The sequence below is a fragment of the Mya arenaria genome, chromosome 3 (assembly GCF_026914265.1).
Source record: "Mya arenaria isolate MELC-2E11 chromosome 3, ASM2691426v1".
Taxonomy (NCBI): domain Eukaryota; kingdom Metazoa; phylum Mollusca; class Bivalvia; order Myida; family Myidae; genus Mya; species Mya arenaria.
The window spans coordinates 83,581,904-83,600,990 of NC_069124.1; the positions used below are offsets into that span (position 1 = coordinate 83,581,904).

The 19,087-nt window shown below is 37.2% G+C and overlaps 1 protein-coding gene across 1 annotated transcript in view; it reads left to right on the plus strand.

Moving 5' to 3' along the window:
- Positions 1 to 2,438: 2,438 nt before the first annotated feature.
- LOC128228937 (glutamate receptor 2-like) overlaps positions 2,439 to 19,087 on the plus strand; it is a 35,131-nt gene continuing 18,482 nt past the window's right edge. Inside the window, exons 1-6 of the mRNA XM_052940499.1 lie at positions 2,439 to 2,634; positions 3,015 to 3,167; positions 4,156 to 4,404; positions 17,074 to 17,285; positions 17,463 to 17,516; positions 17,966 to 18,103. Of these exons, the coding sequence (XP_052796459.1) occupies positions 2,529 to 2,634; positions 3,015 to 3,167; positions 4,156 to 4,404; positions 17,074 to 17,285; positions 17,463 to 17,516; positions 17,966 to 18,103 (912 nt within the window). The 5' untranslated portion in view covers positions 2,439 to 2,528. The remainder of the gene's footprint in view (positions 2,635 to 3,014; positions 3,168 to 4,155; positions 4,405 to 17,073; positions 17,286 to 17,462; positions 17,517 to 17,965; positions 18,104 to 19,087) is intronic.

Sequence of the window (19,087 nt, forward strand, 5' to 3'; positions counted from 1 at the left end):
GTAAATGTCAATATATTCGAATACAGTGAGCTTCATATTTCATAGAAAACTCAATTACGAGGAAAGTTTCCTACCGACAGCAGAAATAGAGGAATCCCCTGGAGGTTTCCTTCACCGTGCTGTGACAATCGGAGCCGTTTACAGTCACTCCTGTTACATACACAAGACACAGAGAGTCTCGACAGAGGATAACATTGTGAGGATTAGTTTTGTTTTGTTTGAAAACAATACGCCTTTCTCTTTATATTTTCTCTTTATAGTTCTTGAAAACGTTGATGTGCGGTTGATAATTGCAACGATTAGTTTAATAGATAGTTCAATGTCATTCCTTGAATTTCATTAAATAGCAGAGAATTGACAAATACTGAAAAAGTATTTTTGGAAGAAATACTATTGTTAGATCAAGGTCAAATGATTTAGTTTGTCATTCACACAATCAAATCTTCATTCTTGATAATTATAGACATTATAATAATTAATGCATATACAATAAAAGTCTTTTAATTATTTCCAGCATGCGCCCATACTTGTGTGTACCACATTGTCATACACTGTGGAACAATGTCTCTTCGATATTTCTTCATCACCATTAAATACTTTTCAATGAAATTGAAAGTCTATTATCTTTCACTTAAAGTTTGAAAATACGATTCAAAGCAAAACCAGATGTTGATGAGTTTCAAAGTGCATAGCCAAAAATAATGACAATTAAAATATTTAGAATTTGAACGGTACGGATATTATATTTACAGAGTGTAAACCTTTCACTGGGAGTAGTAATACCTATATGACATGCCTCGGTAAATGTATGGGACAGTGAAAATCTCATCAAGAATGGGGCATGGCATGTAATGATAATTATGCTCATGAGCTTTAAAATGACCAACCATCATGCACACTTCAATAAGCGCACGAGATTAGCCACTGACTCTCATGGTCCTTTGGGAAAAAATGTCCCAGTTTATTAATGAATCATCTTCACTTGACACACACGGAGGAAGTTACAAACAGTTCCCATCTTCTCGAAGCAGAAATAATTGAAATTTTGTAACAAGCATTGATCCCTTTATTTTGTACAATTAAGAGTCTATTTGCATCGCCTGAGGTGTAATTGCAAAGATAGCTATATCGGATGACGTTGGTTTGAAGACAACTACATTAAAACTATTTAATATTGCACGAGTTTGCCCGGCGGACACTAGCTAACTGGGTTATGGGTGTGAACACTCAGACATCGTAATGTAATATCACTGTCTCTCGTGTGAATGATACTAAACGTCCATTAGAAGGTTTGATGGCACAATCTCAATTTCTCGCGGCCTAGCGAAATATGAGAACATTCGGCGTGCAATAAACGTTCATATAGAGTATGTTGTAAAGCATATTGCCATTATCGTAAACAGACACGGCGGTGAAAACATTAACTTGGTTACTGTCTTTTGATTACGGGCTTTATTTAATTCACAGATACAGTTGTAACATGAACGAAACAATTACGGGGATTAGGAGAGACATTTCCCTGAAAATAGAAAAACAATTTGATTTAGCAAATATCTGTTCTCACTGTTCGTTTAAATAAGATTATAAAAGCTGGAATTGAGAAATATTGGTTGACAACAGCGCTCGGGAAATGGATTTGCTCTTTAGAGAATGGGTTTTGTTTTATACCGTGGCGTAAAGTCACCAGACCAAATGCTGGTAGTATTCCCAGTTCAAGGAGGATGAACGATGGAAACAATTTAATGCCAGGCGAAAAACATTCAAGTTATGGATTATGTGCGGGACAGACACGAAATTGACTTTCACACTCTGTGACATGTTGATTAGCGATATTTCATAATAAGCTTGCTATAACTCTTCTGTATTTGATTACAACAGCGTATCAGTTGTTAATTCAAAGTTGCATTTCGACGATAATGAGTATTTATACCTCTGTGTATATAGTTCTGAACGTCAAGCATATCCAAATGGACTATTCTCTTTACAGTTTATCTTGACTCATTTTGCAGTTGTGCCTGTTTTGCTGTTTTGCAGCCACACATAAATACCGTATCACAGGACGATACTCTGGAAATCGAGCCGGCCGAGATGAAGACGTCCTCAAGTACTCCATTGACAGACATTACCCTCCGGTAATACAACCACGTTAATTGACTTTGGAATATACGCAAGAAACTATGATATCCATACACGACTTTTCAGGACTTATGCAGAGAATGTGATATGTAGCAAGGCGTGTGACGATTTTAGTTTTGCTCAAATAATGATATTGTTTTTGGCCTCTGGGTACATTAATGCGATCTCCGTGGTGACATTTACTTGGTTTACTTGGCGAACAACATGCAAAGCAGGGATTATTTTCTTATCATATACAAATGTGTGAGCAAATGTAAACGTATTTGTTGGAACTTTTTCATAGCTTTGGAATAATGTTTTACGTATAATATCGTGTTTAGGTTCAGTTATATGCGCGTGTGTTTGTGTGTTCATATCAATGTTCCTATGAAGAGGGCACAACCGTTTGGACAATGGGAACGATTGCGATCTCTGACGGGATTCTACACAGGACAGTCATAGTATTCGCGCTCCTGTCGGGCACCATGTGTGTCTATAACAACAGGACTGTCAGTATAGGTAAGAATACGTTATTTTATGGTCTGAATAGTTGTAATTTTGTCTATCAATTCGATAATTACATTCTCGAATGTAAATACATTTAATTCGGAAGGCTTTTACAAAATGATAAACACTTAATGATTGTGAAAAATAGTTTAAATAATTATTTGATAGTTGGCATTTATATTAAATTGCACAATGCAATCAAACTTACATGGTTCGTTGCAATTTCAGAGTAGACTTAAACAATCGGATAATGTATAAAGATAAACGTTTTGTTTGAAAAACTATTTGATGCTTCTGAATTTTCTTGAAACACTGCATTTCACCCAGCATATACAGTCATAAACACACAGAAACACGCCCACACTTTATATCGGCCTCGCTCTGTATGTCAGGTGTGATAGTGGGTCGGGTGGACGAGCGATCAGCCCTCATCAACCGGTCCGTGGAGATCGCCATGAAGGCTTCCAACAATACCAAGTATATCCGCATGAACCCCATCAAGGTGCAGACTGATCTGCGAGACAGCTTTACCCTCAGACAATCATGTAAGTCCTGATTTATTCTCATTCTATGTTGGGCTTCAAATGCTCTGACATGAAAGGTCGTGCATTACAACGTAGAACATTGTTTTTTGTTTGTGATTCCTAGTGATTTCCTGTGATTCCCAGTTATTTCCAGTAAATCAATCACTGTAAATGTTGCGACCAAACAGAAGTTACGCAATACGAACGGAACTGAGCAACTATCATATTATCAGTTTGGTAAGTGGCAGAGTTGTGCAAAAGCGTTTGTAGCTGTTACGGCTTAATCAACTACGAGCAGACGATGCCACATATCACAAATGGTAAAAATAATATCAAAGCTAAACAAATAGAATGAATGTACTTAATCGTTTGAGCGTAGCAGACTTTATAAGCGTTCCTTGAATAGGACTGGGAGCGCTAAATACTTCAAAACATAACACTTTACGTCAGTATTGTTGCGCATTTCTCAATTAAGACATTGCAGAACTATTAGAGCATGCAAATCAATAATGGTTAATGTTATTATTACTCCATTATGTCCACCACCGACCTTTCCTGCAATAAAACCGTCTGTATCAATTCAGCATAATAACGTACGCCCGGAGTTCATTTCGTATTGTTGCTATGTCTTACGTGGACATTAAGTCTGTTTTCATCATCCTGAAATGAACTTTGATCAATGATCATGTCAGACGTTATTCTGTAGGTTTCTCCCTACATATCATGTTACTCCATTAATATGAACTTGTCTGGGGCGTCAAAAGGCATATTCTCTCTGTTTTTGTTCGATTGTAAAACCCCTGAGTTCTCTCTCATAGGAATAAATCATATTTCAATATTAAATCGCATCTTCTGGTGAGTCTTGAAATCTGTATTTGACGATTTTACTTAGACGATTCAACATACTTAATACAAGTTTATGCATGAATGTTGAGATATAGCAACGTTATGCCGAATGAGATTTAACAAAAAATATTAATGATGTACCTTTTTATCGGATTTCATTCAGTCTGCACGTTGATAGAGCATCAGCCTATCGCCTTGCTGGGTACGTCACGAAGCGAAACGTTCGGTATCATTGAGTCATACAGCCGCGCGCTGAGGGTTCCGTTCTTCGTTCCGACCCTGACCCGAGAGGCGACCGGCGATACGGGAAGCTTCATAATCAGCATGTGTCCATCCTTCACGGACGCCGTCGTTGACTTTATACGTCACTTCCGATGGACGCGTGTGTTCTATCTGTTCGACACAGATGACGGTATGTAAACATGAATATTTAAGAATACCGACGCGGTAAAGATCCTTAACTTTGCCAAAAACCCCTTAGTTTTAGACTTTACAATACAGATGAATATAGGAACACACACGAACACACACGCACACACAGAAAAAGTCCAATTTAACTGATACGTGTGTATTCAACATGTTATAATACGATCAAATTCAAGTGAAATTACTGGCACAAATCAGGTAATAAAACTTGTACTCATAGCTTGTAATGCGTAAACTGATATGTTTATAGAAAATATACTACTGTGTGTGTAAGACTATTTGTATATTGTATTTCTACGACGTCCATCAAACATCTTATACTTTTTTATGATAAATTTCTGAAAGTACTTTCATCTTGTTAAACTTATGTTATGTGTCTTATGTTCGAACGCGATGTAAGGAATCTTGTTATGGCGGCCTTTTCTCGGGGCGGTTTGGTCTTCCTGCCAGGGTTTGTTTTAGGGCTTGTCAATGTACAGTAATTCCATTTGATAGATATGTCTGGTCTTAGGCTTTTCTGTCTAAAGATCAGATATTACATATTGTTCTTCAAAGTACAATCAACAAGTGAATGTATCTTGCAGCCAAATGAACAAGATTATCGTATATGAATAAGTCATTTCTGTGTCATATAATACCGATGCTTCATTTTTGAATTAACATAAAAGTAGAATAAACTCTTCAAAAGTGATCCTTCATCGGAAGTCATTCTCATTCATCAGAGGTTTGACATTAATAAATCTAACATGTGTACGCATAACATCATCACTCTGGTTACGAGGTGTACCAGATTGTCGAACGTTTGAAATAATAGGCTTTATTTCATGTTTTTCCGGGTGTTTAATTGAATATTAACGATGGATTATATTATATTATAAATTCAACATTTAATGCAGTTTATTTATTGAAATATAATATTACTGTTTCTCTTAATATAGCCCGTTTCATTTTGAAAAACGATTGTAAACGTGAACAGTGCATACAAACATTTCCGGTGTGTCGTCATTTAGATAAAATATGGCGCGATTTTCTAATTCAATGTTTTTTTGTAAATGAGGTATACAGTAAGCATGAAATCAAACGATAATATGTTTGTTTCAGTGTAGGATTGTAATATATTTAAACATCGTGAACACCAAAAGTTAATATTTCTTCATCTAAGTCGCACCACTGTTTTAAAGCTGCACTCTCACAGATTGAACGTGTTGACACCTTTTTTATTTTTTGTCTTGGAATGAGCCAATTTTTGCGAAAATTCATGGAAAGCACTTATATAAGACTGCTGCGAAAAATTCGATTGCAGATTTTTATATTTAAGTTAAAAAAATGATGTTTTATGCATTTTTCTTAAACCATTAGTAACGGTTTAAGCTATACAACATTAATTTTCGAACGGAACTATGAAAATCTGTGACCTGATCTTTTGTCAGCAATCTTAAAGCATTGATTTGCAGATTTATATACAACAATCTGACCTTTTCAAGACAAAAGTAAAAATTTGTAAAAATGGTAAATCTGTGAGAGTGCAGCTTTAAGTTCTGTATATTATGTAAAAGCAATGAAACTGAATTCTGGTAATTTCACAATTTGATTTATGTTTCTATTTTTAAATACTTTTAACCAAAATTTAATTTCAGTTAGGTCATTAGATACGCAAGAAAAGTTGAGTTAAACCTGCGATATTTGAGCAAAAACTCAATTACATTTCTTGCCCTTAAACAGCTTTGGCTCAAATGTTTTACCAATTTGTTTTATTAATATAAATCATGAGAAAATATGTTTCTAACAAAGTGAAAACTAAACTTGTATTTTGAACAATGCAAAGCCGTAACTGAGTTTAGTAAGTTACCGAGGGTCTACCCAAGTTTTATCGAGAAACCGGGTCTTGGTTCGGTGTTATAAATTGCAATTTGAAACTGCAACAAGCAATTATCACTATCTGTTTGGTTGAGATTGTTCATAGAAAGCAATGTTAAATGCGTCACTGTCCACGCCCCTGTGTCAACGCCCCTGCGCCACTGCTCCTGAGGCAATGTCCCTGTATCCGCACTCCTGTGTCAACGCCCCTGCGCCACTGCCCCTGAGGCAATGTCCCTGTATCCGCACTCCTGTGTCAATGCTCCTGCGTCAACGCTCCTGTGGCAACGCACATGTGGGGGGCCCCAGGAATGAGCGGTATTCCAATTTCAAAAAATACTGTAATATTCATGTTCTCTGGTCCGGAAAGAACAACAAATGAGGTCAGGAGTATAAATAGAACAGTCAAGATAATAGGGAAACACAGCATTCAAGTCAGTAAAGAAGTGATTTCATTTTACAAAATGTTTGCTTTTACAGAAGGTCAAGTAACACTGTCAATTTGGAGAAAAACAGTGGCAAACTTGGCAGCCATTAGTTTTTTTTTCGAATAAGTAACGTAAGGGAGCAGACGGTGAAAACAAACCATTGCTGCATAAATTCTTACCGACTTAGGGTTACCCCAAACCAAATTGCATCAGCGTTATAATTAACCCGTGCGCCTGTCAAAATGCAAACTCCGCGCAGTGTTACTTCCCTTGCAGTACAGTAATCACTGCCACCACAAGATTTTCATCCAAAATTGGATGAAAACTTTTAATGGCATTTTTTTTAATCATATATATTTATTCTTATATCCTTTCTTAAATAATTACTTTACGCCAGTTGATAGGCATAATATGTTTTATAAAAAAATAACAATTAAAAAAAACATTCGGAAATGTTCGGTCTTTTTTCAAATTCAAGCCCTACAAAGTCCATATCGTGTTGAAGGATGTACGGAAAAGAAATCTCGGAAATTTTTACCTGATATTGAACTTAGTTTTTGGATGATTTCGTCTTCCGTTGCATTTTTTCCTTTTATGGAATAAAATCGTTTATTTTCTAAACAAATGAAATATGTTGCTGGAATTTCTTTTAAAGGTGTTCCGTCCATTTTGTAAATTGCAATCACGTGCCGTTTCTATCATCACGTGATATTTGTGAAGGCAGTGATTACTGTACTGCAAGGGAAGTAACACTGCGCGGAGTTTGGTCAAAATGACGTATCAATCTCTGCAAGATATTGTGACGTCATTTAAATCTGTGTTGACACTGAAATTGTGCCTTTGCATATGCATACAATTAAATAGTCGTGGCTATATTATTCTGTTTGCATATGCAAAGACGCAATTCCAATGTCATGTGAAAAATCGTTATTTATAGCTGAAAACGACTCTGCATGATACAGAAAAAAATGTTGTAACTGCGATTCTTCACAAATAAGAAACTAAACAATTTAAAAAAAACTAGCGATCCTGATTGGCTGAAAATGGAGGGCAAACACCTAAGCCTTTTTTCATATATGCGTGAATCCACCCGTCCGTATTCATAATGAAAAGAAGTGGAAAAGTTGTTCAATGTGAATACAATTATGTTAAAATAAATGCAAACATACTCATTGATATAAGTTATCATATAGAGTTTCGTGACATGAAAATAGAACAAAAACATCCATATTTAGCCCTTTTCATGTGTTCAATTAACCTTGGTCTGCATTCTACTTCGTTACATTTCTGCAATTTCAAACGTTTTACAACATGCTTACTCCATAGAACATTACGTCTGCTATTTTCAAAAGTGAAATAAGAAGAAAACAGTTATTAATAACTATATTCATTCGTTACAGTTCTACTATTTTTGTATAAAAGTAGCTTAATATTAACCTTAAATTTATAAGTTTTGGTTTTTCTAAAAGGTTTTATAGAAATTTATCGATATCTAACATTTGAAAAGGTAGAGCATATTTGCTATTTTTAAATATCTAGAAAAGGTTCGTCCCTAATAGTTGAAAAAAGGAATTAGACATGTTTGTGGGTTTTTTTCTTCGATAGCTTTTAAACGTTTTATAATACTCTACATGATACGTTTCTGCTATTGTTAAGCTTTAAACAAGAACATGTATTGCCAGAACACGCTTCGTCCCTAACGCCATTCAAACACTGACACTGCCTTTGTGCTCCACATGATTGCGTTTGACAAACCCACTATATCTGTTAAAACATACTCATGTACGACCAGTAGGGACCATCCCCTACATACTCATGTACGACCAGTAGCTCCGGACCATCCCCTACATACTCATGTACGACCAGTAGCTCCGGACCATCTCCTACATATTCATGCACGACCAGTAGCTCCGGACCATCTCCTACATACTCATGTACGACCAGTAGCTCCGGATCATCTCCTACATACTCATGTACGACCAGTAGCTCCGGACCATCTCCTACATGCTCATGAACGACCAGTAGCTCCAGACCATCTCCTACATGCCCATGTACGACCAGTAGCTTCAGACCATCTCCTACATGCCCATGTACGACCAGTAGCTTCAGACCATCTCCTACATGCCCATGTACGACCAGTAGTTGAAAACCATCTCCTACATGCCCATGTACGACCCCGACCATCTCCTACATACATATGTACGACCAGTAGCTCCGGACCATCTCCTACATGTTCATGTATAACCAGTAGCTCCGGACCATCTCCTACATACTCATGTTACACCAGTAGCTCCGGACCATCTCCTACATACTCATGTACAACCAGTAGCTCCAGATCATCTCCTACATACTCATGTACGACCAATAGCTCCGGACCATCTCCTACAAACTCATGTACGACCAGTAGCTCCGGACCATCTCGTACATACTGATGTACGACCAGTACCCCCGGACCATCTCCTACATACTCATGTACGACCAGTAGCTCCGGTCCATCTCCTACATACTCATGTACGACCAGTAGCTCCGGACAATCTCCTACATACTCATGTACGACCAGTAGCTCCGGACCATCTCCTATATACTCATGAACGACCAGTAGCTCCAGACCATCTCCTACATGCTCATGTACGACCAGTAGCTCCATACCATCTCCTACACGCTCATGTACGACCAGTAGCTCCAGACCATCACATACAGTATCTCATGACCATCTCCTACTTACTCATGTACGACCAGTAGCTCCAGACCATCTCCTACATACTCATGTACGACCAGTAGCTCCAGACCATCTCCTACATACTCGTGTACGACCAGAAGCTCCAGACCATCTCCAACATGCTCATGTACGACCAGTAGCTCCATACCATCTCCTACACGCTCATGTACGACCAGTAGCTCCAGACCATCACATACAGTATCTCCAGACCATCTCCTACTTACTCATGTACAACCAGTAGCTCCAGACCATCTCCTACTTACTCGTGTACGACCAGTAGCTCCAGATCATCTCCTACATACTCATGTACGACCAATAGCTCCGGACCATCTCCTACATACTCATGTACGACCAGTAGCTCCGGAACATCTCGTATATACTGATGTACGACCAGTACCCCCGGACCATCTCCTACATACTCGTGTACGACCAGTAGCTCCGGACCATCTCCTACATACTCATGTACGACCAGTAGCTCCGGACCATCTCCTACATACTCATGAACGATCAGTAGCTCCAGACCATCTCCTACATGCTCATGTACGACCAGTAGCTCCATACCATCTCCTACACGCTCATGTACGACCAGTAGCTCCAGACCATCACATACAGTATCTCCGGACCATCTCCTACTTACTCATGTACGACCAGTAGCTCCAGACCATCTCCTACTTACTCGTGTACGACCAGTAGCTCCAGACCATCTCCTACATACTCGTGTACGACCAGAAGCTCCAGACCATCTCCTACATACTCATGTACGACCAGTAGCTCCAGACCATCTCCTATTTACTCATGTAAGACCAGTAGCTCCAAACCATCTCCTACATACTCATGTACGACCAGTAGCTCCAAACCATCTCCTACATACTCATGTACGACCAGGAACTCCAGACTATTTCCTACATAATAAATGCCGATTGAGACGGCGCCTCCAAGATACTTTGGTAGTGACCTGCTGATCCTCTTGCTTTGGTGAGAACACTGTGAAGCCTTGAAAATATCAAGATCCATCCTAGCTCTTTATTTAGCAGTACTGGTCATAAACAACCTAGATTCAGATCTTACGTTCTGTATTTGTTGGGCACTGCTGAGACATTTATGTATTTGTGATAATCATAGGAATCAATGAATTGAGCACATCTGCTTCCTCCATGTGTGTCGTGAATGAAGTGAATTGTCTTCTTGCCGCATCATTTCTAGTCAATGCTTGGCATTTGAGTTTATAACAGACAGACAATATCTCCTCTAGACCACGAACCTGAACCACGGGTTGATAGGCCCATGCCTTGAAAAAGAATAACATGACAGCCTCCATAGCTTCAATGCCCATAAGAAAAACAGGCCACTCATAAAAGGTTTTATTTTCTGATTCTACTTATTATAAAACTGCATGTTTAACAACAGAGTGTTTCTAAAACATTTACAAGTCCTACTTGTTTATCTGTTAATAACACTTATGAGTATATGAATACTGAGAAATGCATTTTAGAATTTAAAAAATAACTCACGAAAACATGTTCAATGGTTGTAGGTCGTGTTCAATATAAGTTTTGCGTGCAAAACAATGAATTACTTTAAACACGCATAAATAATCACTTAAAACGTGTATCTTACATTACGAAAACTGAAAGTAAATTGAAAATAAATATACCGGAAATGAATAACAACGGTGCGTCCTGCAAAATATTCCCGACAAAAAAGAAACCAGGTTTACCGGTTTTCTGCAAAACACCTTGCGCGAGGGTTGAGATTATAAGTATCTTCCATGGCCGAGAGTGTAAGATAGGTAGGTTCATTCCGACCCGAGCGTAGGGTGTTTTGCGGAAACGAGGTTTACCGAGTTTCCGCAAAACACCCTGCGCGAGGGTCAAGATGAATCTATCTTACACGAGCGGCTATAGTAGATTCTTTTTCTCCCACCTCAGTTAAACAAAATGAAGTAAAAGTGTATTTTTGCTGGAACTCTTTTGTGCTTAGTGAAAATAATTGCGTATGGATATGCGATAATTCGTGGTTGTCATGGATATGCGCGCAGTGATTCAGTTTATGTTAATAGTCAAATCGGTCTTTAATTAAATAGTTCTAAGGAGAGGGAAACATTAGTTCTTGAAAGGTGCGTGAAAACTGTTTTATGGTGACATTTGAAGCGAGAAATAATTCATAAGCGTTCTAAATATTGCCACAAGATAAGGTTTCCAGGCTGCTACAGACGACAGTCTTCAACAAGGCAGGTAATTACAATGTGGTGACCATTAATAAGGAGTTCCATACGGGCATTTTATCTTCGCCCGTGGGCAAGATAAGAATATCTAGCATGGTAAATTATTGGATCTACTTATCTGAGGTAGGAGAAGAACCTTTCTTACACGGCTATGGTAGATGCTTTTTCTCACACTTCAGTTTAACAAAACTAAGTAGAAATGTATTTTTTGCTGGAACTCTTTTGTTTGTAGTTAAAATAAATGCGCATGGATATATGATAATTCGTGGTTGTCATGGATATGCGCGCAGTGGATCAGATTATGTTAATAGTCAAATCGGTCTTTAATTTAGTTCTGATGAGAGTGAAGCATTATTTCTTGAAAGGTGCGTGAAACTTTTTTTTCTTTTTATGTATTGCATATTCTCTAGTCTCTGAAATTCCACATTTTTAGAAAAAAAAATCTCCAACGAGATTATCAAACGAATCAATAAGCACATGATAGGTTCGTGCTGCTTTCTCATACTAATACACTCGTCATGACCTTGTATACAAATTGATCGTTATCTTATTCAAAGATGTTTCTTGTTTTTATTTAAAAGACAAACAATAAAAGTTTGTTTTGTCAATCTTTGAGCATATGACTATATGATTAAATAGTGTGGAAACCTCAAACAAACTTCAACATCAGTTTGTCAACAATCTTTCCATTCACAGTTCCATTAAAACAAGGCCATGTTTACAAAATCTTAAAAGCCTTTACCCAGGCTTTTATCTCATGTTCCATTCCGCAAGAAGTCAAGCAAGCAACCATTGGAGAGAGTTTCAAACGAAACCCTTCTTTACTTTGTAGTTTAGTACCCTGAAAAAGGTAGTACACAGAAATCTCTCTCAAATTCGCTTAAATTTTACAGATTTTAAGCACTGTAACGATTCTTTACCTTTGCTTGATATGCTGTTCTATCGTTTGAAACAATTGTTATGTCTACACTCTGCAATTAGAATCAGACTGTTTTTGACGGGGGGGGGGGGGGGGGGCTTTCTTCTTGCACAAATTTCCAAAACAATTGAATCGCAGGCTGCGCAAATCACGATATTTATACGTCGAAGAAATCATTTTGTCCTTGACACATTTTTGATTTCAGTTATCACAGCGTATCATTTAAGTGATATAAATTCTTCCCGTGTACGTTTTATGGAGCGAACTAGTGTATTTTTTAACAGTCCGAGAAAGCGAATCATTCACGGGGCTCGAACCCACAACCTTTAGGGCGAAAGGCGGCCATCTTACCCACTAGACCACTCTCAATATATAATCCTTAAACGGCAATGATAGATACAACCATATAAAATCATATGGATGTGTGACGTTAACCTTTGTGTACGAACACTCGCTGACATGGGTGTTTTAAGCAGTCTACAGTTTATTTTAAACCAAGATAATGTTGTTCATAGTTGCCGGAATTACAGAGAGCAAAGCCCTGATTTATAGTATCAGGGGAACGAGAGAATAACAATACCTTCAAACAGAAACTAAACTCCTAAATTGCATATATAAAATACATTAAGCAATTTGTTGCGAAAGAGAAATCTTAAATGATTTTACGTATTGTTAGCAGCGAGTCTCCGGGATGTACTTAAAACGGTATCATTAAATCCCCAATCGCAACTGCCAAGTCTGCAAGATTTATCGGTTAAGCTTCCAAATTAAAACAATTGCAAAAATGTATGGAAATAAATTTAAAATCCTTTGCGTAAATCGATAGTTCTTAAGTTTGGGGAACTAGGGAGCAGCACGTGTCTATAGAGGCCGCATTTCCTTCCCCGTGCGCACATGTCGTCCGTCGTTTATATTGTGTTCGTTTACAGCCATGACAATTGGTCAAATAAAATAGGTCAAGTTATAATATAGTTGTTGTGTGAGAATGATGTCATTAGTTCAAGTCATGCAAAACGTTTCTGAACATATCAAACTTGTTTAGAATGTTTGTCTTCATAAATCTCTTGGCAATTTTAAATACGGGTCATGTCGGATTTATTGCTTAAAATGTCACTCTTTAAAAACATAGACATAATCGTTCGAACACTTTAGAAGTTTGTGGTCATCATAATAAGTTTGCTCAGAATTATAATGTTGATGAAATAATCTAACTTAAGTAATCGAGCTTGCTTAAGCTTATAGCAATGGCGTATATAAGGATATGATTTAAATTACACTTGTGTATGTCATCAATGAAAACTTCGAGATGTCCAGATAGAATTAAAGACAAAATGGCACCTCAATGGAAACCTTAATTTTAAGGAATCGCCTCAAATATTGCTTGAACTTTATTGTCAACACTTGCCTTACTAAGTCCAACAAAAATCAAATGCCTTTTAACCGCAATTGAAGCCATAATGACCTTATTCCATCACGTTATTTTCTTGTTTTTATAACTAGATGAAACCTGAGGTCAGTGTGGACTCAACAAAATATTTCACTTAAAAAAGAACGATACAAAACTTTCTTTTTCAAAATCGGGGGGGGGGGGCTTACTTCTCGCACAAACTTCCAAAACAATTGAATCGCAGACTGCGCAAACCCCGATATTTTTAAGTCGAAGAAATCATTTTGTCCTTGACACATTTTCGATTTCAGTTATCACAGCGTATCATTTAAGTGATATAAATTCTTCCCGGGTACGTTTTATGGAGCGAACTAGTGAATTTTTGACAGCCCGAGAAAGCGTATCATTCACGGGGCTCGAACCCACAACCTTCAGGGCGAGAGGCGGCCATCTTAGCCACTAGACCACTCTCAATATATAATCCTTAAACGGCAATGATAGAACCTTTAAAATCATATGGATGTGTGATGTTAACCTTTGTGTACGAACACTCTCTGACATGGGTGCTTTTAAGCAGTCTACAATTTATTTTAAACCAAGATAATGTTATTCTTAGTTGCCGGAATTACAGAGAGCAAAGCCCTGATTTATAATATCAGGGGAACGAGAGAATAACAATACGTTAAAACAGAAACTAAACTCCTAAATTGCAGATATAAAAGACATTAAGCAATTTGTTGCGAAAGAGAAATCTTGAATGATTTTACGTATTGTTAGCAGCGAGTCTCCGGGATGTACTTAAAACGGTATCATTAAATCCCCAATCGCAACTGCCAAGTCTGCAAGATTTATCGGTTAAGCTTCCAAATTAAAACAATTTCAAAAATGTATGGAAATAAATTTAAAATCCTTTGCGTAAATCGATAGTTCTTAAGTTTGGGGAACTAGGGAGCAGCACGTGTCTAAAGAGGCCGCATTTCCTTCCCCGTGCGCACATGTCGTCCGTCGTTTATATTGTGTTCGTTTACAGCCATGACAATTGGTCAAATAAAATAGGTCAAGTTATAGTTGTTGTGTGAGAATGATGTCATTGTTCAAGTCATGCAAAACGTTTTTGAACGGAATAAAGTTATTCATAAGATAATTATCAAACTTGTTTAGAATGTTCGTCTTCATAAATTGCTTGGCAATTTTAAATACGGGCCATGTCGGATTTATTAAAAGATCACTCTTTTAAAAATCATAAACATAATCGTTCGAACACTTAAGTAGTTTGTGGTTACCATAGTAAGTTTGCTCAGAATATTAATGTTCATGAAATAATCTAACTTCAGTAATCGAGCTTGCTTAAGCTTATAGCAATGGCGTATATAAGGATATGATTTAAATTACACTTGTGTATGACATCAATGAAAACTTCGAGATGTCCAGATAGAATTAAAGACAAAATGGCACCTCAATGGAAAACTTAATTTTAAGGAATCGCCTCAAATATTGCTTGAACTTTATTGTCAAAACTTGCCTTACTAAGTCCAACAAAATCAAATGCCTTTTAACCACAATTTAAGTCATAATGACCTTATTCCATCGCGTTATTTTTTCGTTTTTTATAACCAGATCAAACCTGAGATCAGTGTGGACTCAACAAAATATTTCACTTAAAATGGAACGATACAAAACTTTCTTTTTCCAAAGTTTCTACAAAATGATATAATTCAAACGAAAAAAGAAGTATTAAATCTATATTTATATCAAAATTCACGCATCAAAGCTTAATCTTTATTGGTTAAATTATTGGTTTATATGGAAAATGTTCATATTTCTCCATTGATTGATAAACGCCCTTGGGTAAATGTTGGTCCTATTAACGCAGCATATGTGTTTGTCTTCTAGAAATGCAGACCAAGAAGGGCATTATGGGTAAAGCAGGTCGGCAACTAAACAGAACACAATTCAATCCCAATGCGCACTTTACCAGAAGACCCACATGTTTCCTTATAGTTATATTGATCATTTATTGTCGATACAACGTCACTGCATGTCAAAATTTAAAAAAGAGCACATGAATATTCAAGAGCCCGTTTTTTTACGGGAAAAATAAGTCAAATTCTGGTAGGGCCCAGTTTCATGCTTATTTCACCCAAAAAGGGAAAAAACAAAAAGGAAATTCAGTATTGTTTGAATAGAAATTGAAATCCTAGAGACTTCTTGCGACAACCCAAATAAAAAAGTAATTAGTGTCGCTGTGTGGTTATGGTGTCAGCCCATTGCTGGAAATGGTCAGTGTCGTCTGCTGTGATAATATTTCACCAGCCATCTAATCTCCAGAAGCCATCTTCTCTGATTGCTGGTTTAAATATTTGTTCTGGAAATCAAATAAAATGAGAAGGCAATTTTCGGTAAGCCTCTCATAATGTAAGAGGGCCGCTATCGGCATCAGCAAAGGCAATTATTCAAGCTGTAAATATTTGTTTAGCAAGTGTTTGGAAAAGAGTGGGAAAGTCTGAGAAATAAGTCCACATTGATTGCATGATAATTGGTATAAGCCAGAAAGCCATTTAAAACAGCAATGCAATTGTTGTTTCGTGTTACTTGACAAGGAATATCTCAAGACAATGAGTGCGTTTTCTACTATCTTTTGAAACAGAGCATCAATGCTGGTCGATTACTTGAAAGGAATCCAACCTGCTAATAAACCTCGATATCCAATATATCTCCTTGGTACGGTGGCATATTGTGTAACGTAATTCAATTTTATCTAATAGGAAAGTACTTTATTTGAGAAAGTGGGTGTCACCATTCCAAAGGCTCAAAAATTGATTTGGTTTTCATACAGACAGTCGCCTAAGCGACGTTCGAATGCAATACACGATGCAAATATGGAAAATATATACAAAACTGCACATATGAAATATTGTTACCACTTCCGTAATGTGTCTATAATTCGCGGTTTTGTAATTGAAATGTCTTGGAATAAAACTTCCTTTTCACAATAATGTAATTTATGGTTTTATCATTTTATATTCTCCTATATCTCCTCTGATATGTGTTTAGTTTCCCCCAAAATATTGTTGTCTACCATATTAATTCCGAAATTTCATATACTCGTTGCCCCGTTTAGCGCTGTGGCGTCTACAGAAGTTGTACGAGGCGTTTAGCGGTCACAGAGTCGGCGGCAGGAAAGTGCCATTCTTGATTGACGCCATCCGCATCCCGAACGTGAACGACTGCAGGGAAATTCTGAGGAAATTGGACCGGAACTATAACTTTGAAAGCAAGAGAATAGTTGTCGATCTGTATTCCATTCAAGACTACGATGTTTTCATGAGCCAAGTAAGTAAATGCTGATCAATAATCTACAGAAAACAACGTCTGCTGATGCATAATCGGGAATTTATACACTGTGGGGAGAATTTGTAAATTTGTTTCTGAACTGTCAATATTACAAAGTGGTGTGAGGAATGAATATTCAGCAAAATATGTTCATTACCGTCGAGTCACTGTTTTCAGATTATCGACGTTGGCATGAACAGAGACGGCTACCACTACCTATTGGGGACGTTGGTAAGTTGTCGTCAAACACGCATGAACTCTAGTATTCCATAGACACTGTGATTTGATTACTTTACAACATGAGAATCCTGCACAAGACCCGTATTTAATTGCCTTTATCTTATAATAATTTGTTTTGAAAAAGGACATAATAATGTCCTGCAATAATGGTATTTAAACTATATAACAAAGGCACAAAAGGTTTTTGAAACTGTTTCGTTAAACATCTTAAACGGACATTTCTTCTTTAATATCAAGACGTTCTTTGGATCTGTTTTGCATTTTTAGAAATAAAGATATCGCCATTTTTACCCAATCTAACAAAGATGATAGTTTTGGACCGTTGACATTTCTCAAATTGACATTTTAAAACGTCCTTTCAAATTACGCTTTGAAACATGAATTTTTTATTAAAAATATATTATGGACGTCTCTGAAAATTGATTACAATTATTATGCAGGACATTAATGGTATGAATCCGGAGCTATGGCGGTCGTTCACGTTCGGGGGTGTGAACATCACGGGATTCCAGCTGGTCCGGGCATCCCACCGCCACAACGCCCTGCATGAGCTGCTCGAAGGAGACCAACAACCCTCCGTATGTAACAGGGGGATGAGTCCGCCGATTTATTCGTATCATTAATTTTTCTTATTGCAATGCAAATATACATTATTTGTTTTAAAAATCAAAACTAAAATTACTTATATAAATAATATGAGGCAAAACACTATATGGGATACAGACTTTAATATTTTTATTCACCCAAGTAGGATATAGTGTAAGAGGACGCTCAATTCTTAACGTGCGTGGTGCTTGATCAAAATCGAAAAACATACGAGATTCTAAACGTTAAACAGGGATCTCGGGTACCTTCCCAAGGACATATTTTAATAGATTTAACTTCAAATGGTGCATTCTGGTGTATTTCATCCATAATATGTTTATCCCTTGTTGACAATAAAATCAAGCATGAACAATATTTGGAGAAGGGGCAGTTGCGACCCTCATGCATCCGCTTTTTCACTGTTGACAAAATAGACCAAGACTGGCAAGAGCACTGTCAAAATCTAGTCAACGATTAATATGGATGTCTTAAGGCATAAAACAATTGTTTGTTTCCGGTTTCCCGACCTACCCTATTTTTGACACCAACCCTAAACCCTTTAATTGCATTGTTTCTCGTCTATCTATCGTTTAAACACAATGACACATTCACACGTACACATTTTTACTACCATAGATTTCCAATATTTCATTTTATGATGTTTTTCTGAGGAAACTGTTTATGTCATATCATGCTTTCTTCAACATAAATTTGCACCTCTGCTCATTTTGCAGTCGTGTTATTTTACGGGTATTGACAGAGAAACCTACAAAATCCATACAAAACCCAATTGCTTTAAACACATTTGAATTTCTTTCGTCGCTATCCATGATTCCTTTTCTGTGTGGTGACGTCCGTCCTAATTCAGTACCGAGAGATTCTGCTGATTCGTCTGTAAACTCTGATACCGCTGTTTACAACTGTGACTACTCAAATTATTTTGTACAGGGTGTTGTTTCTTTCAGATAAGAAAGACA